Source organism: Histoplasma capsulatum (genome assembly GCF_000150115.1).
Source record: "Histoplasma capsulatum G186AR genomic scaffold supercont2.6, whole genome shotgun sequence".
In the NCBI taxonomy this organism is placed as follows: Eukaryota; Fungi; Ascomycota; class Eurotiomycetes; order Onygenales; family Ajellomycetaceae; genus Histoplasma; species Histoplasma capsulatum.
In genome coordinates, this window is record NW_025544806.1 from 870,570 (window position 1) to 893,688 (window position 23,119).

Sequence of the window (23,119 nt, forward strand, 5' to 3'; positions counted from 1 at the left end):
AAATAAGTGCTTGATGATCCATTAGAAATTTCGCAGTAGCCCCTGGATAACAAGTCGAACGAAATAAGCAATCGTTAGGAATTATTTAGACTTTCAACAGTTTTCCTTCACCCCTTTTCACTTTCATAATTTCCGTTGTACGATGCATATCATTCTTTTTAAGCTGCCCATTTTTCCCCAATATCCATTATATGGGCAAATCTCCCTTTGTCTCCAAGCATTGGCAAACGGAGGCGAAGATCAGAGTTTCTTAGAAACTTAAATGGAGCTGGAATAATAGGTAGAAGTTATGGAGCCTTGGAAACCTAACTGGGCGGCCAAGCTTTGGGGAATCAAGCCCCTTAACGTTTGCCAGCTGGGATAGCATGCTGACCATGTAAATTCCTAGCTTGTGTCCAGTTTTCGTTCCAAGCCTTCGGCAGTCAAACAGATCCGACTGGACAAAAGATGGAACTAGATTTAATATTAGCGCTGCTTGTTATGGTACACGTTTCTCAGGTCAATTTCTGCAGAAAAAAACAAGACTTTCTGTGGCTGCGTTGCTAGCACCATACCACGGTGCCACCCGACAAGGGAATTAGCACCTTGTTTCAGATCTGTCTGGGGGTCTGCCAGCGCACAGCTTAACCAGCGATGACCATTTCCATCGCAGGTCTCAGCATCCTAACAGGTCGCAACCAAGTACGGAGTGGACTACAGTCATCCTGAGGAGTCGTGAAGACGGTGCTGTGCATAATTCAGCGAGAGATCAAACGCAGAGTCCCTTCTCAGTCCCTTCTAAGCTTTGGGTGACATAATTGTGTTGTCAGCCGGCGACGGATCAACCCCTGCTCCGAGACCCCTGCGTGATTTCGTCTCCAAGAATCTGGCGATCATCAAACAAAGACACCATTGCCGCTTGCACACTTTACGGACTGAGGAGCTGGGTGGATATCTAGGTACATGCCCTCTGTTCTCACCCGTGAGGCTATGACTACGGCCTCGATATCTTGGGTCGCTCTTACAACACGGTAGATACCTACCTCTCTCTCTTCCTGCCATCCTCGAACAGCTATCCTGAAAAAGGCCGCACTCCCAAACCTCTCCATAACCCCTGTATCCTATACGAAGGAATTTTGATCCGTCCAATTTTCTTGATTTTCTCCGTTTTTGGGATTTTTTTGGGGGTCGTGGACACGATTTGGCACACATACAAGCCATTGGATATTCGGTGGGTCGAGAGGCTTATAGATACCGATACTGCGTATAGATTCTCCTACAAACCTTCTAGTTCCTGGCCGTTCAACCCGCAACGCTGGGGGGAGCTGCTCTCCGTGGGGATTTCTCCTTCATACATGCTACTCGGTTTGGAGAGATGAAAGGGGGTTCTGCCTACTCCCATGGCTACACAGCCTACCCACATGGGGAGGGCGGGACATTCTCGATCTCACCTCACAGGTATGTCGACATTCGCTAACCGTCTGGGAAGGAAAAGAGGGAAAGCAATTTGTCATTTGTTTGTTGCAGGCAGAAGATATATGAGTCCCGTGTGGAGCGAATTTGGCTAATTTTCATATGCATTTTTTATCTTTCGAAATAGATTTCAACCACGCTCACATTCTGCTTTGCGCCGGAGACAACGACTGATATACAGGCTATGCGCCCTTGGTGGCATTTCTTTTCTTGTTTTGCTTTTGATTTTCCCCTCCTGGCGAGCTGCGATATTAGGAACAATAACGTTTGGTCTCTTTTCTCCTGTAGACGATTTTCAACTGGAAACCGTTAGATACTATGATCTCTCAAACTTTCAAGGAACTGCACGGGGCTGGGAACGGCAGGAACGCGTCCTTCTCTGCACACCCCTTAGAGATGCCGCGCCACATTTACCCATGTTCTTCTCCCATCTACGGAATCTCACCTACCCACATCACCTCATAGATCTCGCCTTCCTCGTTTCCGATTCGAAAGACGACACGCTTGAGATGCTCACAAAAATGCTTGAGGAGTTGCAGGCTGACCCGGACTCAAAACAACATTATGGGGAGATATCGGTGATCGAGAAAGATTTTGGTCAAAAGGTCAACCAGGATGTTGAAAGCAGACATGGCTTTGCAGCACAAGCGTCTCGAAGAAAGCTTATGGCCCAGGCGAGAAATTGGTTATTGAGTGCTACTCTACGCCCAACACACAGTTGGGTATACTGGAGAGATGCTGATGTGGAAACCGCCCCTTTCACTATCTTGGAGGATCTAATGAGACACAACAAGGATGTTATTGTACCGAGTGAGTTTTATCCTATGTGTGTACACATGTATACCTCCTCTCTGTGGTTGCTAACGATCAATGCTAGACGTTTGGAGGCCACTTCCCGATTGGCTTGGTGGTGAACAACCCTACGACTTGAACTCATGGAAGGAATCAGAAACCGCTCTTGCCCTGGCGGAGACCCTAGATGAGGACGCTGTCATTGTGGAAGGCTATGCGGAGTATGCCACTTGGCGTCCGCACCTGGCATATCTCAGAGATCCCTATGGGGATCCGGATACGGAAATGGAAATCGATGGCGTGGGCGGCGTGAGCATCCTAGCCAAGGCTAGGGTATTCCGCTCCGGCGTCCATTTCCCGGCATTTAGCTTTGAGAAGCATGCAGAGACAGAGGCTTTCGGAAAGGTAATGAATGCTACTTAATCTCCATCGCTCTAATTTTCCTCAATGCCTATTTGTGCACATCTGACTTGTATGAACGTTTGAAACAGATGGCTAAGCGTATGAAATTTTCCGTCGTCGGCCTACCCCACTATACCATTTGGCATCTCTACGAACCCAGCCTGGACGACATTAGACACATGGAGGAGATGGAGCGGGAGCGCAAGGAGCGCGAAGAGGAAGAGAAGAAGAAGGCTGAGCTAGCACAGCTTATGAAAGAGGAATTCAAGGATACAAAGGATGAATGGGAGAAAGATGGGAAGGCTATCCAAAATATCTTGAAGCAGGATGAACTGGCAAAGAAGGGCGAGAAGAAAACAACCAAAAATGAGGACGTCAAGAAAAGGAGTAATTCTGGGGTTGAGGATGTGGACAAGCGACAACAACAATAGCAGCAAAACTAGCGACGATAACAACAGCAAGTTACACCCATGGAAGAGGAACGGACATGTGTGTTTGGAACAAGTGCGTGTACGCGCACATGGATATATCTTATTTTTCTCATGCTAGACCTGTGAGTTTTCGCATGCTATCATACTGTTAGTTTCTTCCTCCCTAGCTACGTTGAGTTTGGCCCTTTACTATTTTCTTCCTATGTTGTGCACTATTTTATTTCTAAAGAATCCTGCTTCCAGGTGTCGGAAACACTTATCTAACAACCCCCTCTCCCAGTTTCTAGTATCATTTTTAACTCCCCCTCCATACATGTTTCTATCCCAACAGTTAAGTCAAAAATAAGTTACGCAATGGCTCAATCGAAATGGAGTCGTAAAGGCTGAATGTCCGCCTGTGCTGCGCGCTGCGCCCACACACCACCTGCTCCGTCCCACCACCCTGCGTAGGTTGCCTACCGGAAATTCCAAACAAGGTAACGGAAGAAGCAAAATTCATCCATCAAAAAAGCCTCCAATTTATTTTTTATGTCTAATTATTGTTGTATTTATTATTATTCTCATTTGTCTTGTCATAATTTCTATTTCTCTCCTTGTCAAATTCTAAATTATGTATTTTCTTCTCTTTTATTTCTATATATTTTGGTTTACCTACCTGGTGACTTTTTTCGTCTTGTCACCGACCAGCTCCTTTTCTTTATTCCTTTCTTCTTCCAGTAGTATGCTGCGCGTCTTTGAGAATACTTATATGCATGTACAGCCCGTCCCCATAGCGTATTGCGCTTTCTCTTCAGTTTTGACCTCTGTGTCGTCTTGATGGTTACTGCTCACTGCTTGGCTGCTTCCAGGCTACCTCTCCCTTTTCTTTTCCCCTAGACCCTTGCAAAAAATATCATCCAATTATTCTTCATGCCTTTTAACACCACCTTAATTTATATATATATTTTTTTTCGTTTCCATGCTTTCTCTCATTTGCATCTTGTTGCGATACTGGCCTCAAACAAGCGGATGAAGAGGAGATGGAGTTTCAACGCCCAGCTGGTTTCTTATTCATTTCAATACTATTTCATCACTTGTATTGCTATATATCCTATTACTTCCACTACCTCTACACAGCTCTTTGTTTCACATTTAGATTTTATTTTTTCTACTTTTATTTTCCCCCCGCTTATTGTAATCCTATAATTTTCTCTAATTTTCACCATGACGTAAAATTGGTTTGCGCTATCTTATTTGATAAGTATTAGGCCGAGGATATAATTCTTCGCAACATGGTTTGCCAGCCTCCTATATATCATGTTTATTAGAGGGTGAAATTCCAACATGACTTGAGGGGTGATGGCGCTCTACACCGCGCTGTCGTTGATTAATTGGCGCCTTAGCCTTTACTAAATGCAAATTGGTGGTGGTTGGACCATGATTAAGTTTTCACCACCGCGGCCCGCCGAAAACCCAAAAAAAAGACACGCGCTGGAAGCAAAGCATCGCAGAGCCTGTGTTGTCAACCCACACAGCTCCACAGAGACAAGAATAGCACGCCCTTTTGATCACTGTACAGCAAACTCAGTTGTGGAATTGACGGTTATTTGGATTGATTGAGTGACCCCACATAACAATGGCAAAACCAAGGGAACGAGTACTGGACTTCACACACTCTACCCCGCAACGAGCGCTCAAGCTCCTCGAATTACCACCCGAATTGGCAGAGCTCATTTCCTCCGGGAATGGATCCACGTATGTATATACCGCATATCAAAAGAATATGAAGAAACGTAAATCAATCATATGCCCGCTAACCGGACCTGCAATCCTTCAAAATCCCCATAGTCTCTACCTAAAGTCCGGACGAGCCTCCTCCTCCTCCTCTCCCCCCTCGACATCCAGCGACGCCTATGTAAACCTCTGTACAACCACCCAAACCTACATGGTCCGCCAAGTCCACTCCTCGAATTGCATATACCTTACCCAGCCCTGCCGCTCAACCACCCCCCACCAGCCGCAGCAGCCAAAGCCAGATGCCCCCGCCTGCATCACAACCATCGCCAAATGCAACGCCACGCTCGAACTCGTGAAGATGGATAGTAGTAACTCATACTCCGCGTTCCCATACCTGCAGCGTGCTCTGCGTGTGTATAGCGGCACGCATGCCGAGGAGGGTAGGGATGTTGATATGCTCGATGGCAGCGATGGAGATACGGGGTTATCTGCGGCTTCTACTAATACAACGGTGCGAAGGGAGCGGGAGCGGAAGCGGGAGCGGCGGAGGGTTATGAGGAAGGTATTTGCGGACGTGCCGTTGTCACTGGCGGAGTGTGAACGGGGTTGGGTGGAGATGTGCGGGTTTGTGCATTTCGAACGCGATTTTGGTGGTGGTGGTGGTGCTACTTCTGCTGCTGGTTTTCGATTAGCTTGTTGGCGGCCATCGGCTGTTGTAAGGGTCCAGGCTTGGAAAAGGGTTCTGGATGGGGCTGTGTTGCAGGGGATTGATGTGGGGAAGCAGTTTTTGACACAGGATTTGTGGCGGGGTTTTAGGGATGGGGATGAAGGGGATGGGAAAGAGAGTGGAGATGCCGGGTTTCCAAGGTCGTTATTCGATGCGTTGGTGAGGAGGTTAATGGGGGATCCTGCATCAGTGGGTCTGGGGAAGGTTTGTGAGGAGATTAAATGTAAGTTATGATTACAAAGTGTATATCTCGTTTTGGCAATGGATAGATGCATGCTGACATATTTAATACCTTTAGGGGCAAGTTTTGATAGAGATACTACTGTGAGTTGGGTTGGGGAAAGTTATCTGGAGGCTAACGCGCCAGATCCAACGATGGCGATGGATCGTGCCCAATTCATGGAGAGCTGGAAGGATCTTTTGCCGGAGTCGTGGAGGTGCAGAGCTACGTGGGATAATTTGAAGGTATGTAAAGGCATTTCCTGTGTTTATAGAATACTACGCGTCTATGCATACAAAAACATTATCCTGAACGCGCTGTATGTAGAAGGACATCTTTCCTTGAGTAACGGACTGACAAACAAATTGCGGTGAAAAATAACACAGAACGACTGCCACCAATATCCCGACCCGGCGAGCGTTTGTTATAAGCCAAGGGCTGAACCCAAGGCTACTCGTCCAGGACTCAAAAAACATGGGTGAAACATGAAAACAAGTGATAAACATCCATTACCATACGAAAATGTACTGGAAATGGGCCACCTAAACAACTAAAAGTCAACGATATCGACTCCAGATAATCTGAGTACTCCCCCTGTGGTCTATGGGCATTAAAGCCGGTAATTAAAGGCACCGCCCTTTAAAACATCAACCAACCTCTGGACATACAGATAGAAAATTAAAAACCGGAGATGCATGAGAAGGAGCTCGGGGCTCAACTTCAGAAAACAAAAATCAAGGTTCAACACCAGGCGTACTTCTCGTTCCAATACCAGTCAACGTCCTCGCCTAGCCCAAGCTGCTTGCCATTCCATTTCAGGCTGCATATGCTGGTTTGTTCCCTATGCTCTATTTGCGCCGTCGGACTCAGCATTTTAACAGCTTTCTCGACGACTGGAGTCGGATTCCAAATATCAACACGACTCCTGCCCCACTCATGTGCCTCCAACTGAGCGCAATAGAGAGCTGCAGCTAGTGCCTCAACTACCGCTTTCTCTTCGGCTGGCGACCTTGGTTCCTCGTACAATGTTCGCAGTATGAACAACACGTTGTCCTTCTCAGTGTTTCCAAAGTTCCGATTCCAACAAATGAAAACCTTACGGCTTTCAACGCAGGCGCCCTTCACTTTAGGCTCGCCCTTGCCAGGAAACAGAATCTTCGAGTAGAACTCCTCTCGAGCCCAATGCCAGCTCAAAGCTGCATAATCAGGCACAAATGCAACCTTGGCCCTTTTTGAATTGTGGGACGCCTCCCGTAAGATTTGTTGGTATTTCTCAAGTGCTGCATCAGAGCACATGAGCCGTCTGACGTCGTCGGCCTGCATTTCCCCCGCCATGCCTAAATCGACTCCAGAAACGCTCTGCTTTCCTTTATCTTTGAAGACGGGTGGGAGACTGATGTGCGACGAAGGGAAGGCTTTCCAGCCACGTTCCGCATAAAAAGATTTGCCGATATCCGAATAGAGGACAGAAAATACACCCCTCTTCCGCACCGAATCCTCCTGCTGCCATGTGTCCAGCCTCTTCGCGAGCTCAGAAATCATCCGCCCCGCGTAACCCCGACGTCGAAACTCTGGTTTTGAAAAGACACTTCCAACGCCATGGGCCAGGATCTGCTCGACTTTCCCGTCGTGGGCTAGCCAGGCGCGTTTGCTAAAGGACTCGCAGCTGCTGAGAATGGGACGGTTATCGGGGGGCAAGTGGCGGTCGACGAGGATCCATAGGGTCATTGCGCCGTCCTTGGTCATGTCCTGGTTCATGAGATGGTTCTCGCGCTGGACGTACTGATCGGCATCCAGCACGCCTTTCCATTCCCGGCTGTTTGCTTTCAAACATTCGATACGTTCTGCGGGGGTGGGGACGACGAGCGTGAGGTCCGCAGAGTCTGACAGAGGCATGGAGCAATCGGAGGAACCCATGGTTTCTAGAGGTTCAGTTCCTAACTTTATCTTGTGTTGTTTCCTTTTGGATCAAGTGCCGTCCGAGAGAGAGGGATGTATAAATGAGACAGATATGAGTATATAATGTATTCCATCAGTCCAAGATATCTGGATGGGCAAAGAAGAGAGGTTTGTAGGCATGGATGGAGCTACCCAGGCAGGTAGAATAAACGGAAACAAGGATACAGAACCAGCAGGGAAGTACCACCGCCGATTCGCGAGAATGGCCGAGTCAGCAACCTCCCCATGCAAGGTGCGCCGCCGTTTCTGGGCAGTGGCAGCCCTGGGCCATTGCCGTTGGGCCCAACGTGCTTGGCATATATTAGTAATACACACTCCCTCTGTCTTTCATGGCAATATATCACAATGCTCAGCAGGCCCAAGGCTGATTTGAGAGCTGGATTGGGAGCTCGAAGCTGTCCGTGTATGTAGGCTACCTGCAAATAGGGAGAAATTCACCGCCCATTGAGAAGAGAGATGCTGAGAGGTCTTACAATTCAGATTGTTACTAAGTATAGCGGGTGTACATTTTAAATGGGCTCTGGCTGTGCCGAAGGTTTTTCCAAGCCGAGATTCGACCAGGTCCCGACGGAAAGCGACGTCATCCGGCAGGGGCTAGGCCGAAACGCTTTGCCGGATTCGGGGTCGCAGTGCGGGGAAGCTGCTTAGTCACACCCAGCCAGTTGGAGAGATGACTAACCAGGCCATAACCTGTGGGATGGTTGATCTTGTTATTGTTGTGGTCACTAGCTAACTATATAGGGGTAATCACGTGCGGTGGAGGGCCACCTGGGCAACTAGTGCCCAACATCAGCGGCTCAGCTGCCCGTGCACCGATGCAGATTGGCGCACACAAGTGCAGGGTGCAGGTTGCACTTCAACGGCGGGAACAACACCACGCAAGCAACCAACACGTTGGTTAGGAGCCAGCATGGCGTGGCTGTGAGATTGTGTGTGCCGCTCTTCCAGGCATGCGGACCGGCGTCCAGAACAAACCATATGCATCTGTTGCCAACAAAGCGGAAATAATAATCGAGGATTTGAAGGGCACAGGCTGTGTTCTGGCGGTTGTCATGCTTGGATGCTAAGCATCCGCACCGAATCCTGAACATCCTCTCTTCCGGCGGCTATTTCGTGCCACTGCGCATGCAAGGCAGAGAGGGCTTCAATTCCAACATCTGCGCTTGCTGCTCTAAATATCTCATTCATTTGTTATCTAGGTTTCTATTCCTTGGTTAAAATTCGTTTCTTTGGTTGATTGTGCGAGCACCAAACCCGCCAACCCTCAAGGTGCTAAAAGCTCCTCAATCTATTTGAGAGTTGGCTCTTATTCTACCCCAACCTACGGGGCTTGATACCTAAGTGGGGCGAGTGTCAAATGGTAATATCAGATATATTTTTGTCGCTCTGGTTTTGGATCTGCAGCTGTCAAGCTTTGTATTTTGTTCACTGGTACAGAAGCACCTCTCGTTTGTCTTATATGCCAAATTTTTTGTTCGAATCAAGAGGAAACTTCTGCTTGTCAGGCTATTTGTCAATTGTTTTGCGATTCTTGATTGTTCTGCTCGAAAATTTTGTCCCTTTCTCCCCCCCTTTTTTCTGTTTGCTTTTTTTTTTCGTACCTACTCTACCTCTTTATCCTCACTGCATTTTGACTTTCTAACAAACTAGCGCCCAACCGTTAAAACAAGCAGCACATCGAAATTATGAGCCATGAAACGAAAGCTCCCCGACATTATCGACCTGACCAGCAATGGTGAAAAGGAAACTAAAGTTCCCAGGTTGAGTGACTGCACTTCCCTCCCATCTGAACCTCGGCCTCGACCAACCTCTCCGAAAACCAAATATCACGATGTATGTTCTCGAGTCGCGACCATTTTCCCGGGCATTAACTTCGAGTATGTTAGGCAGCTTCACAAGCGCCTCATCTTGGCATACCCAGGCGTTGATGCGGAGGAAGCTTTAGTCAACCAGATTATGGATTTGGGCCCATACCCGCAGGAACAAGCACCAGCGGAGGCCGAAAATGCTTTGCAAAATGTTCCGGGAAAGTCTCTGCCACAAGCTAGTTCCAAGATAACCTGGGGCGTGGATGATGGGATCGTCCGGAATAATTCTTATTATCGAGCTAGGTAAGGCCAACTTCCATTCCCGGTACAGTTTCACTGCTTTTTGTTTATATCACTGGAAGCTCCGGGATTAGGCCATGAAATCGCAGCACAAGTACATTAATTGAATGTGCTTCACTCATGTTGATTTTGATTACTCAGTATTTCTTTTATTATAAATAGCTAACGATTTGCCAGTCAATATCTGTTACAAGTACACTTCCCCAAAATTCCTCCGGAGTACATACGTTCCGTGTTACAGTCGCAGAAATCATTGTTCGCTGCATATGCAAACCTAGACCAATCCGAAAGCACCTACGATCTGACCAATCCTCCTTTATATGAACGACGCCGTCCTGGAATGCCAGACAAACTGGAACTTCGGTCAAATATCTCGATTGATCCTGGCCTGTTCCGGGAGCTCGAGGCTGCTAGAGAAGAGCAACAAAAAAAAGAAGGTAATAGACCTTTTTTAAAAATGCAGGAAACACTAACCCCTCATCGCATACCAGCTTTGCTAATCAAACTTCAGAGAAACGACAACGTGAGAGAGAATTGGCTGAATTGGAGGCCCGAAATGAAGCTGCATGCATCGCACAGGGCGATATCATGGAATGCCAGTGCTGTTATACGGATACACCTATCAACCGTATGGTACCTTGCACAGGAGAAAATATTCACTTCTTCTGTAAGGAATGTGTTAGATCCACTGCGAAAACCCAAATTGGAGTTATGAAGTATGAAGTGAACTGTATGGACACAAGCGGCTGTGGTGCTGGTTTCGACAGACAGATTCTAGCGGAGGTCGTAGGGAAATCACTGATGAATAAATTAGAACAACTTCAGCAGCGCGATGAGATTGCAAAAGCAGAGATTGAAGGGCTGCATGATTGTCCCTTTTGTGACTTCAAAGCCATATGTCCTCCAGTTGAAGTGGATCACGAATTCCATTGCCAGAACCCAGAGTGCAAAAAAGTGAGCTGTCGTCGCTGTGGCCTAGCATCTCACATTCCCAAAACCTGCGAGCAGGCCAATGACAAGAAAACACCAGCAAGACAGAAGGTCGAGGAGGCCATGAGTGAGGCGCTTATTAGGACCTGCCCTAACCGCAAGTGCAATGTCAAAATGATCAAGGAGGATGGCTGTAACAAAATGATATGCGTGAAATGCCGTTATGCGATGTGTTACGTTTGCAAGAAGAACGTTACTAGGGAGGGGTACGGTCACTTTGGCAAGCCACCTAATTATTGTCCTCTCCATGATGTCAAGACCAATGTTCGCCACTTCGAGGAGGTTTCAAGTGCGCATAAGAAAGCGATCGAAGAGGTCATGAAAGCCGATCCGCAATTGAGACTAGAGGAATTGGCGATCGAGGCCCCTAAGATAGAACTTCAGAAAACATCAGCCCCTGTGGGCCAGGCTCAGATACGAAACCGGCACCATCGTAACAACGCTCTGGCTAGACACGGTCGAATTCCAGGCGTCGCTCCATTCCATCCAGCCCAACCCGGTGCTGCGGGCCTAGGAGTCAATGCTCAGGTTCCCATGCACGCCCCTGTGAACCGTAACCATCCAGTTCCTGAGGCTTACCCTCAACCAGTCCCAGTCCAAAATATGGCCAACCAGCTTGGTCCTTTTGGAGGAGTCGTGGGACGGACGAACCGAGCCGAACATCTCCATCAGCCGATTGCCCAGCACTATTTTGAGCCTCAGATCTGGAATCAGGGAGGTAAATTTCATTTTGTCGCGCCGGCTGCTGCTCCGCAGGTACCATTTTATCCACCATTGCAGTATGATCCGAACTTCCAGCCACATAATGACTATCGCCATCATCACCACGGCTATCCGCTGCAAGCGAGACATGCTGGTGAAAAACCACCGATAGCGCGGCAACAACCTCGTCCAGCCCAGCAACCCCAGGACCAGAATCAACTTACTCATCAAGCTGAACAACATCCACAGCATCAGCCCCAGTTCGGGAATCTCCAAGGTCAACCTCAATTCCAAATACAACACCACCCCCGCAATCTTCAGCCGGCGCACGTTACACCTGTGCTCGCAGCCAACCCATTTGGGAAAAACTCGGTTCCCGGTCCATCTCTGCGCGGGAACCAGCAGCCAAATAAGTCCCCTGTCGTGGGTGGCGGTGCGCCAGGAAAAATCCATCCATGCAAACCAGTAGTGCAAGCCGAGCCCTTTGTTCGGCTCAACCCTCCCGCACATATGCAGGCAGGACCGTTCGTTGGCCGGCACGTTATCTTCAACAACCACCAACACCTCAACGTCAACAATAACCATAACAATAAGAATAATATCCATAATATCCATAATAAACCAACTTTCCGCTATCCGGTTGATATACCTGATGCCACCCCACGTCGGTTCCCGCGCAATTGACTTTTTGTTCTCTCGCTCGCTCTTTCCTGGCTTATGGTAGGCTGGAGGTTGGATACCTCCATTTCTTTTCTTTTCTTTCTTTCTTAACATACGTTCTTCTTCTGCCACAGCCCATAACTATCCTGCTTCATCTTGCATTCTAATCTAACTCAGATATTCTCCATATCTTAATGAACTTTTTTTTTGTTTATTTTCCCCTTTTTTTTTGGCATCATGCATCAGTATATCTTGAGCCATCAGGCGATTCGTTATGTTGTTAATATAGAGACACAAGTTTTGGTCTTTGGTCTTTCTCCCTTGTTCTCTTCTTGTGTCTCCTTCGCTTTTTAGGGTCGATATAGTATTCCTGCGATGAGATTTATCCCTCCTACCCTTTCTGTCCTTTTTTTAATTGGAGGGTAAATATGTAATTTACCTGGCGGCATCAGTTTTGGGGTTTTGATGGGTTTGCACTTATTGAAAATGGCGGAATCAGTTATTCATTGTATTTTTTTCCCCCTTGTTTTTTCTTATCTCCCCATCCCCTTCATTTTTTTTTTCTTCTCCCTCCCTTAAATTCACCTTCAATTTCTGTTCTTAGGGTTCTATTTCCGTTTCCTTTGGAATGCGAAGCCCTAAACCTCAACGTCAACATGAAATGGCCACATATAGGGGTACTCGCATAATTGTATATATTTATAGCATTCAATTCCAGTAAATTGAGTGATACTTGTACTGAAAGACCAAGGACTTGATGAGCACAGGAGTTCACTTTCAATTGAGATTCATATTTTGAAAAGGCAATAATTCTATTCAACATATATCTATATTCTGTCTATATATCTTGGAAGTAGATAATGGCCGCAGTAGAAACCAAAATTAAAAAAAAAAAAAAAAAAAAAAAAAAAAAAAAAAAGAGAACCAAATCTCAATTTTTTTCAGATCTATTTATAATCATAATATAATATAATATAATATATCCCGGAATCCCTTTATTTTCCACCCTTGACCCCGCCTATCGTCATGATAAATCATATCAGTATATTCCCATCCATCGTACGTCTTACAGTGGGTGTTATTTCGTGTCCCGTTCATCCGTTCTCGTCCGTCGTCCTCCTTTGCGTCCCCTTTGCGTCCCCTTTGCGTCCTCTTTCCTTCTCTTCCCTTCTAGTTCTATTTTTCTGTTTTTCTTGTCGTATTAAATTCTCCATCCATCCTTCCTCTTTAATTCTATATACTCTGTCTGCTAAAGTCACGCCCTCTCCACAATCCGCCCCCGACCCTCTTCATTTTTAAAATAACGGGCCAGACTGATGAGATGAGCTATTTCTTTTCTGTTAGGAATTGAATAAAGAAACAAACAAACAAAAATATAACAGGCAAAAGCGAAAAGGAAAGGCAAAGGATTTGGATTTGGATTTGGATTTGGATTGGGCCAAGAAAAAGGGAAGGACAATAAATATAATGAAGGAAGAAGAAAGGAGGAAGATGAGATGTAGCTGCAAGACAATGGGGAAAACAGTAAAAAGAGAAGGGACGCGTGGAATAAATGCAAAAGAAAAGCAATTCAAAAGAAGGAAGCGGTGAGGAATTGAAATTTGGTCATGAAATGGAAATGTCTGATGGCTGGAAAACGGAAATAACTGGAAACAAAGAGGGGGGAAAAAAAAAAAGAAAAAAGAAAGAAAAAAGAAATGAATTGACAACTAACGACTTAGAGGTGGTTTGAACGTAAAGCTAAGAAAAGAGAATAAGAACTGAGAAGATAAACTTAACCGGAGACGTTTTCCAGAGTGGTCTTTTCAAATAAAGGGCATACATAAACGAAAGCAAAAGAAAATATATATTCGAGGGTTTCATGGGAAATGTAATGAATGAAATGAAAAGGAGAGGAGAGGAGAGGGGACTGGAGGTTTATTGTTGTCGGGAGAATGAAGAAATGAACATCAAGTGTAGAGCTTGAGATAGGAATATAAGATGCATGGAACGTAAACAGGACAAATGGCGAATAGGAAAAAACAAAGAAGACAAGAGGAGCATGATAACACACTTAAAAAGCCCCTTGAGTTAAACAATCCCAATCGACAAGCCTTTCCCCTTCTCCCTTATGTTTCAACTTGAAGAAAGGGGGGTTCGTCACGGTCCTCGCCCCTTTCACCACCCTCCAATTCAAGAGGGAAAGAAACAAAATACCCTCCATCTAATTACAATTTTCAAATTATTCACGGCGGATGCTCCGCCCGAATCCGGTCCAGCTCCTCAAACTTCCCTTTCGCCTCCTCGATCCACACCTCCAATTTCATCTCCCCAGCATCCACCTTCCGGACGGGCACTGTCTTTGCCCGACCACGCGAGCCACGTTTTCCATCCATTTTACCCCCTACACCACCACCGTCTCCTCCTCCGCTGCCGTTCTTGGACGTCATATTGTTGTCGAAGGAGTCGTCATTGGCGGGACTGTGATCTGGGTGATTCGAGCAGCCGTTTGTAATTTTATTATTATTATTATTATTGCTGGTGGAGCTGTTGAGGTCTACTTCCCCGTAGGGCTCAGCGGCGATCCAGAGTTGCTCCTCCTTGGTGACGCCGGCAGGGCTGTCAGCGTTGTTGCGCAGGACGATGTGGAGGGTCGGGGTGTATTCTTCGTCGCGGGGGAGTGGGGTCAAGCGGGCACAGGCTGAGGCGAGTCTGGCCAGGACTGCGCGAAATTGGGCTTCGAGATCGATGGGAATGGGGTGGGGTTGTGATCCTGTCATCGATGGCTGTTCCTGTGGTTGAGTACTCGTAGAAGTAGTAGTGGCGGAAGAGCGTTCGAATGGGGTGTGGATATCACCGGCGGGAACCTCTGGTATCTGGTTCATGTCGAAGGTATATCTCTCGAGCGGGCGGTTGGTGCGCGCGGAGAGAATCACGACAGAGACAGCAGCGACGGAGCATTTTAACAGTTGGGCCTCGACGGCGGCACAGGCATCAGTTACCCAGGAGCAGACTTTGGGATGTCTTGATTGCCTCACAGGGTGGTTGAAGTGGCGCACGGGGAGGAAGGTTGGCTGCGGATATACGGCGCGGAGATATAGAATCTGGTGGATGCTGACTGCCAGGAACGAGGCAATTGCAGACGTCAAGGCAGCATAAGTATCTGGTAGCGGGGATGTGCGGTGGTTGTGAATGTGGTTGTCGTTATCCGGGGGAGGAGCCGCACCAGAGCTGGCGGGAAGGTCGCTGACGGCGGACAGACGAGGGTTGCAGTCCCTGGCAATGCCGTTGTTGGACTGGGCCATGGCGCCAGAAAGGGGTTTGGGAATAAATAGCTCTAGCTCTAGCTCTAGGTTATTTATTGTTTAAGTATATATTTAATTAAATATTGGTTCTTTCAACGACGCAAACGGCGTTGTTTGGTGTGTTGATCAAGGCGTGAGGTCCGACAACAACGACAGCGGCCAGGACCACGACAACGACAAAGACAGAGGCAAGGAGAATCGGAATAGCGGTGGTTGTGCAAGAGAAGCGGGATGATAGATTCGGCCTGTCGTTGAGTCCTAGTACTGATCATCTCTCGCGGGCGCGTTCTGCAAACTTGGATATTTGGTTCCCGAAAGACAGATATATAGAAGTGATTTCAAGTTGATGTTGGTGGACTACCTGGCTGGCTGGCTGGCTAGATGGGATGTTTCCATGGGCTCTCTGGGTGAACAAAAGTCGTAGTAAAATAGTAGGTGGCAAGTAGAGAAGAGTACGGAGTTACATGTGCCCGGGAATCGGTAGTTAACAACAGGGATCAAATGAGACCAACGAGGGAGGAGGATCAGACGATGCACAGCGAGAGACGGCAGCAAGAGACGGCAGCAAGAGAAGAAAAACGGAATGAAGCTAGCAGCCCCGTCGGTTGCAGCAGCGGCGGTGAGAGGAACCAACCGCAATTGCAACAGGAGGAAAAAAATAAAAAGGAAAAACGGAAAAGAAAAGAGAAATGAAAGAAGAAGAAGCAAGAAAAGTTGCCAAAGAGAGACAAAAGTAAACAGGACCAAAAAAATCACGCTGTGTGCATTGCGTGCAACCCAGGTACCAGGTACAGTAAGGTCAGGTACAGTTACAGCGGCCGAGGAGGTCCCAGTACATGTCCATAGCTTTGCGAGAGCGGGTTAAACGGGACAAAAAGAGACAGCATACGTAGTATATATGATGAAGATTGGACGGGATGCTGTTCTTTGACATATTTAAGATGGGAGATCGATTTGATGCTGCTAACACACATACAGATAGGTTAGATTGATAGATAGCTAGATACAGTGGATACGTTTTGGATGTCTCATCCAATCGATCTACACGTAGTGGATGTCGGGATGGAAGCTGTGCAATTAATTCCACGGCTCGAGTAAATAGTATCGAATTCCCCAACTCACCGTCTTTTTCTGCCTTCTGGTCAGAACAAAATCCCCGGAATGAGCCTGACCTGCGTATGTGGCTGCTTCACCTGCATCTTGTGGGATGGTTGATCTTGTTATTGTTGTGGTCGCTAGCTAACTATATAGGGGTAATCACGTGTGGTGGAGGGCCACCTGGGCAACTAGTGCCCAACACCCCCCCATGTGCCAACATGCATGATGTGTTTCTACAAATATTCCATGCTAACTATCTTAACCTAGATCATCCCAAAAATATACTATATACAGAAATTTAATCATTCTCACTGTTGTCAGTAAAAAGTTCTAGTAATTTAATGAAATATCTAAATGCCACTGTGTTCAGAGATTTGATTAATCTGTCTGCTATCATATTCTCAGTGGGAATATAGTTAATTGAAATAACATCTTCATTCAGTTGCATACAAGAATAGTGGAAGTGAGTGTCAATATACTTGCTGTATGCTGTGATCACAGCAACAGTAGCTAGATCAATCAAATCTTTATTATCTGCTCTAATGAATAAGAGATTCTTTGCTGTAACAAATTCTAGTTTCATTATTATATTGCATAATTATATTGCTTCACATACTGCTTTATTGAGTATCATATATTCTATCTCATTTAAACTTAAAGAAATATAAGATTGTTTGAACAAATACTATGAAATTGATGTATCTATTAATTTGAATATGAAGTTTAAGATAGATTTGTATTCATTATTCAACAATTCTGCTCAATCTGAATTTATATAATCTATCAGCAGATATAATATATTGAGAAATTCATCAATTTTATTCTTAAGATTTTTATATAAAATGTCTAGATCACTTATTTCTTTTAGATATTATATAATACAGAGAAGAGCTCTTTATATTTTAGATATAGATACAGTATTCTTCTGTGCTAGTAGAGATACTGCTTATATAATATCTGAGTATAATTTGACTGTCAGATACTGCAAACACTCTATTTTATATTAATATTATTTTTTAGTAAACCCTTCTTCTCATTCTGATACAGAGGCATTATCTATTTTCATTCTCTCAAATATTGATATAGAGACAGAGACAGCATTATCTAGACAGAAATCTTGCACTAAACAATCAATATAGCATCTCAATGTCAATTTTATAACATTATTGAAGCAACATTCAATCTCTATATTTAAGTATTTTGAAGATTCTTTCAAATCTTTTATTTCTAATTTATTAATAAAAGTATCAATTAGTCAATCAGCATCTGCTGAATCTTCTGCTATAATATAAAGATTATTCATATAGATTATTATATAAAAATGATTGTGAAATGTGTAATGCTATAGAGCAGAGTTATAGAGACTAGATTTGAAGTCATTTTCACAGAGTAATATTATAAAAAAATTGTATCAAATTTTAGCAGTGAGGTTCAATCTGTATAGAGAGTCTACAACAGCATAAATTATTGTATATAAAGTTCTCATCTCAAATTCAGTAGATTGTTATATATAAATTATTTTATCAAGTTGATCATACAGATAGATTATAACTATATCAATCTGATACAAGTTTCAATCTCACTTTACTGCTATTATAAATATTATACAATTAGTAGCATCATTGACAACAGATGTATATATTTCTTCACATGCATTTTTCTTTAATCAATTGTTATATACTATTCATCAAGATTTTTATAATATATCATCAGAATCTGTATTGAGATTCTGAGAGTGATTTTTTTCAATATAAACTTAGCAGCTGAGAGCCACTGACTCATCAGAAAAAACATCAGAATATAAGATTATTATTCAAATATTTCTTCATTTCAAATTTACAATTTCATATTTCATCAACTTTTGTCAATATTCATCAACTTCTTTATATCTACTAATAATATTTTTATATTCTTTCAGAACAGAACTGATGAGAAGAGAAGAGATATAAATAGCAAATACTTTCACTGATTTTATTCATTCAGCATCAGCTAATTCAGAAACAGCAGTATTATTAATAAAATAAGTTGCTGAACTTGCAGCTTTAGATATTGTATAATTAATATCAATCTACAGAGTTATAGATTTCTTTGCAGAGAAAATAATATCACTGATGATAATTATTTTATCAATTATAGAACTTCAGAAATAATAGATTGAGTTGCTATAGAATTCTATAAGTTTAAATATTTCTGCTCTGATGAACAGCTTATCAGTAGATCTTTGAAATTCATGAAAATGTGTATAAACATCAATATCTAGCTCTCTAAAATGGCAAAGTTGAGGCAGAGTGTTGATTAGTGCTGAGAATGAAACAGTATAGAGGCATTACACAGATGCTTTATTGATATTGTTGATAGATTAATATTTCTCATTATACAGAGTGATAGATATCAGCATATTATTGGTAATTGCAACTATTATTTCAAGAATATCTGCTCAGAATTTCTTCAGTATATTTATATCTATAAGTACTGTTCTAGCACACATCATTATCATATAAATTTCTCTCTCAGAAATATTATCTTGATGAGAGGATTGAAGTATAGTAAATTCTCAGATAGTGTTATTTTTGATTATCATCATTGTTATTTTATTTGATCAAAAGATATCATCAATATCAGTTCTAACTAGTGTTGATGATGTGAAGTCAAGATTTTTCATGAATTGAACTCAGTGAGTATAAAATTCAATAGCTTGATTCTTAGTGTGTAAAAAATAGATTCATCTATAACAGATGATATCATCAGTGATAAGTATATAATATTTGATCTTTTGATAAGATTCTATAGAGTAATCAGATATGTCATTCAGTGTACAACTGCTGTCAGCAAGATCAATATAAATATATTGCATTGCTCACAATACTTATAGTATGAAAGTTTGTGAGAACTTGTATATTATATTTGTTTTGACACAGCTATTACAGAAAAAGTCTGTTTTAGATCTTTTGATACAGATGCTGAATAACAGATTCTTCACTAGTGTAATAATTGCATCAGTATAGATATACTCTAGAATAATATGCCATTTCATAAGTGTTTTTATCAGAGAGTTGTGATTGCTAGATTGATCATTAGATTTCCTCACAGTTGTCAACATTGCATTTTTATAATTGTAAGATTTGATCATAAAATGAACAGTCTGAGATGAATAATAAACATCTATTTGAGATTCTCATTCTATTATCTTATAGATCAATTCTTTGAATGTATGAATAATAATAAAATTAACATCATTCAGAGCTCTTATTGTAAAATAAGAAGAAGTGATATCAGATAGTTGATATCTGAAACCTTGATCTTCTAGCTTCACAAAGAATAGAAAATTGACAGTAAGATTGAGAATTCAGTGAATATAACTCACTGAAATATCTCTCTTTTCTGATTCTAGAAGAATATCATCTATTTTCTCAACTCATTCTACATCATCATTCACAGTGATTATCTCTAAATCTCTCTCAAACAACTTTGCATACATCAATAAGTGTCTTTTACTTATCATATTAAAGCTTGCACAGATATTGAGATATCAAGATTTGAATATTATAGCAGACAATATAGATAAAGCAAATACTGTATTGATACTAAATTATAAGATAAAAAGATCTGACACTCTGATATCAGTAGATTTGTCATTATTCTTATTCTTTTTCTTATTCTTTTTCTTCTTTTTAGCATTCTCAGTATTGTCAGTATTCTTATTATTTTTATTCTTCTTCCTCCATCACTCAGATGCTTTGTCAGAGTTCAGATAATAGTAATTAATCTTTATATACTTTGAGATCTTACAGTATTCACACTATAAGATCATGATAGTAATTGTAGTGTTATCATCATTATCATTAATAATTATATTGATCTTTGAAACTTTGAGATGTTCAGAACCCTCTGACTTATTTATTCAATGAGTAATTTATTTTGTAAGATTATTGATATCTAAATTGATAATCAGACTCTGACTTATTTTATAGAATGTATTAAAATATGATTTGACATAGATTCTCTGATAATTTTAAAGATTAATAATAAAGAAATTATAAAGATAGTTCTCACTGCAGTTTTTCATTAGTTGTCACATGCAAGCAGACAGATAGTAATATTAATATATATACATCAAATAATCATCATTCTTGACATGCAAGTGGATAAATTCTTTGAGAATATTAATTCTTTTCTTTTCTAGAGATATTGTATATACTGCACTTATCTTATACTATAGAGTCATCACATTGTCAGATTGAATGAATCTCATAATCAAATAGACAGAATCTATCAGAAATTATAACATACAACAGAAGAGTAGCTTTAAATATATCATTTAATATTATTATTTAAGTGTTAATAAATCTTCAGATAATTTCTGTTGATTTTTATTGAGAATATCTGCATCATCAATCATCTCTGTATTCAAGAAAAATACTATCTTTCACATCTGATAGTTGATATTATCAAATATAATAACAGACTTTGTATTCAATAAGATCTGTACTTTCTTCTAATATTCACAAGTCAGCATATTCAGATCTTCTTCTGATATAGAGTTTGAGAAAAATAAAGATAAAGAAGAAGATGATGAAGAAGATGACAGTATATATACTGATATCAGTTACTTACAAAGTGCAATGAGATCTGCTGCTGCTATAATCACTATATTATTAAAATTCAGTATAGATATCAGTATAGAACTGAGTGTGCTATTCTCAGATTCTTTATATTCTGACATCTTGTCAGTATCTTATACTGAGTCAGAGATTGTTATATCTTTCTCTGCTATTGTATATTCAGTTTGATCACTCTTCACTTCTGAGATGAATTTTTATTCAGTAACAGAGAGAATAAACTAAGAAACTCTTGATTGCAAATATAATATCTTCTTATATTCTGATATAAAGATCACAGATAATCAAGAATCACTTATAATCAATCTTAGAGAATTCTGAATGAAAATAAATAAATAAGTTTTTAATTTCTTCAAGATAGTAATGAAATCTCTGCAGCAGTCTCAATAGTAATTTCATCAATTATATTACTTTTATAGACAAAGAGCTCTCTTTTCAGAGGAATAATATCTAACTCATTCAATATAACATCAGTTACAGCATATTCTAATTAAAATGTCTGTTTTTATTAAAAATCTGCTATCTGGGCCATAACCTGTGGGATGGTTGATCTTGTTATTGTTGTGGTCACTAGCTAACTATATAGGGGTAATCACGTGCGGTGGAGGGCCACCTGGGCAACTAGTGCCCAACACATCTGCGGGGTTCCTCTAGGACGAGTCAATCTGACTTAGCTTGCCTCCTGTGCATGGATCTTGAGATATTGATTCCATTCGGGTAACTCCCTAATGGGACCCGGGGACGGGTGGTTTAGGCGTCTCATTTGGGGGTGGTGAAGCCTATATTACCGTTAAAGACAGTTAAAGCCAGAGCCAGGGGCGGCATGACCCCCGCTGCACTTCCCATACAGTACAGTACGGGATGGTTACCATACATGGTACAGTACAGGTTTCATCCCTTTTGTCGAGGAAACAAAGAACACCCAAGAACACCCATCCCCATCCCCAATTGCAATCCACCAGCCAACACGCCATCCTCCAATACCGTCCTCCAACAGGCCGGATAGGGACAAAACCCAACATAATACCAGCATATCCGCATATAGGCACCTTCATCCTAGCCTGGTGCCGCGTCCAACAATGGAGCAACAGCTCCTCCAGTTGCTGGCAGACACCCAATCTCCTGCCCCCGCAACCCGCAACACAGCAGAAGTTCAAATCCTCACTCTCTATACAAACGAATCCTTCCCCCTATGTCTCGCCTCCATCGCCTCTCACAAGTCCGTCCCCATCCCTCTCCGCCAATCTGCCCTGCTCGTCCTGCGCACTTTTGTGCTCGCAGCATGGTCCCCCCACCTTGAAGAGTTCAAGGGCCAGGTGCTCATCAACAATGCCAACAAGGCCCAGCTGCGCCGCGTCTTGTTTGATCTGGCCACCTCTGCTGATGCTGACGAGCGCAAGGTGAAAGCCTCCGCGAGCTATGTCGTGAGCAAGATTGCCAGTGCTGATTTCCCCGAGGAGTGGCCTGAGCTGCTGCCCGGTCTGCTGCAAATCATTCCGAACAGCAGCGATGTGCAGCTGCACGGCGCGCTGAGGGTGTTGTCGGATCTGGTCGAGAGTGGGTTCAGCGAGGAGCAGTTTTTTTCCGTGGCAAGGGACCTGGTGTCGACTGTCTTTGCCGTCGCGACGAACCCGGCTAGAAAACCTGTGCTGCGCGCCCTCGCTGTGTCTGTTTTCCGCGCTTGTTTTGATACTCTGGAAATGGTCATTGAGCAGCATAAGGTAGCTGTTAAGCAGTTTTTGGATGAGGCGTTGAATGGCTGGTCACCGTTTTTCATTGCCACCATGAAGGAGCCCCTCCCTGCAACCCCGAGTGAGGAGGAGGAAGTTGGGAATGGGCCTGGACTGGAGGAGTGGCGGGGGTTGATTTCGTTGAAGTTGCAGGTTGTTAAGGTATAAACTACACCATACATTGACGACCTTTTATATATTAGGACTTTGCTAAGATTGGTACTTAGAA

The 23,119-nt window shown here is 43.1% G+C and overlaps 6 protein-coding genes across 6 annotated transcripts in view; 4 read left to right on the top strand and 2 right to left on the bottom strand.

Moving 5' to 3' along the window:
* Positions 1 to 914: 914 nt before the first annotated feature.
* HCBG_05002 (aminonitrophenyl propanediol resistance protein) lies at positions 915 to 3,266 on the top strand (the record flags this gene model as incomplete). Its single annotated transcript, XM_045432051.1, has 4 exons — positions 915 to 1,437; positions 1,580 to 2,262; positions 2,330 to 2,649; positions 2,736 to 3,266. The coding sequence occupies 3 exons, from the start codon at positions 1,869 to 1,871 to the stop codon at positions 3,075 to 3,077; spliced, it is 1,056 nt and encodes a 351-aa protein (XP_045287263.1).
* Positions 3,267 to 4,692: 1,426 nt separating this feature from the next.
* HCBG_05003 (uncharacterized protein) lies at positions 4,693 to 6,354 on the top strand (the record flags this gene model as incomplete). The annotated part of the gene is made up of 4 exons (XM_045432052.1): positions 4,693 to 4,811; positions 4,905 to 5,743; positions 5,819 to 5,985; positions 6,298 to 6,354. 4 exons carry the CDS (start codon positions 4,693 to 4,695, stop codon positions 6,352 to 6,354), a joined length of 1,182 nt encoding a protein of 393 aa, XP_045287264.1.
* A 127-nt stretch (positions 6,355 to 6,481) lies between these two features.
* HCBG_05004 (uncharacterized protein) lies at positions 6,482 to 7,657 on the bottom strand (the record flags this gene model as incomplete). Its single annotated transcript, XM_045432053.1, has 1 exon — positions 6,482 to 7,657. One exon carries the CDS (start codon positions 7,655 to 7,657, stop codon positions 6,482 to 6,484), a length of 1,176 nt encoding a protein of 391 aa, XP_045287265.1.
* Positions 7,658 to 9,391: 1,734 nt separating this feature from the next.
* HCBG_05005 (E3 ubiquitin-protein ligase RNF216) lies at positions 9,392 to 12,183 on the top strand (the record flags this gene model as incomplete). The annotated part of the gene is made up of 4 exons (XM_045432054.1): positions 9,392 to 9,532; positions 9,590 to 9,810; positions 9,985 to 10,244; positions 10,319 to 12,183. 4 exons carry the CDS (start codon positions 9,392 to 9,394, stop codon positions 12,181 to 12,183), a joined length of 2,487 nt encoding a protein of 828 aa, XP_045287266.1.
* Positions 12,184 to 14,384: 2,201 nt separating this feature from the next.
* HCBG_05006 (uncharacterized protein) lies at positions 14,385 to 15,443 on the bottom strand (the record flags this gene model as incomplete). Its single annotated transcript, XM_045432055.1, has 1 exon — positions 14,385 to 15,443. One exon carries the CDS (start codon positions 15,441 to 15,443, stop codon positions 14,385 to 14,387), a length of 1,059 nt encoding a protein of 352 aa, XP_045287267.1.
* A 6,540-nt stretch (positions 15,444 to 21,983) lies between these two features.
* HCBG_05007 (uncharacterized protein) overlaps positions 21,984 to 23,119 on the top strand; it is a gene marked incomplete at both ends in the record, with an annotated part of 3,358 nt that continues 2,222 nt past the window's right edge. Inside the window, 2 exons of the mRNA XM_045432056.1 lie at positions 21,984 to 22,009; positions 22,044 to 23,021. Of these exons, the coding sequence (XP_045287268.1) occupies positions 21,984 to 22,009; positions 22,044 to 23,021 (1,004 nt within the window). The remainder of the gene's footprint in view (positions 22,010 to 22,043; positions 23,022 to 23,119) is intronic.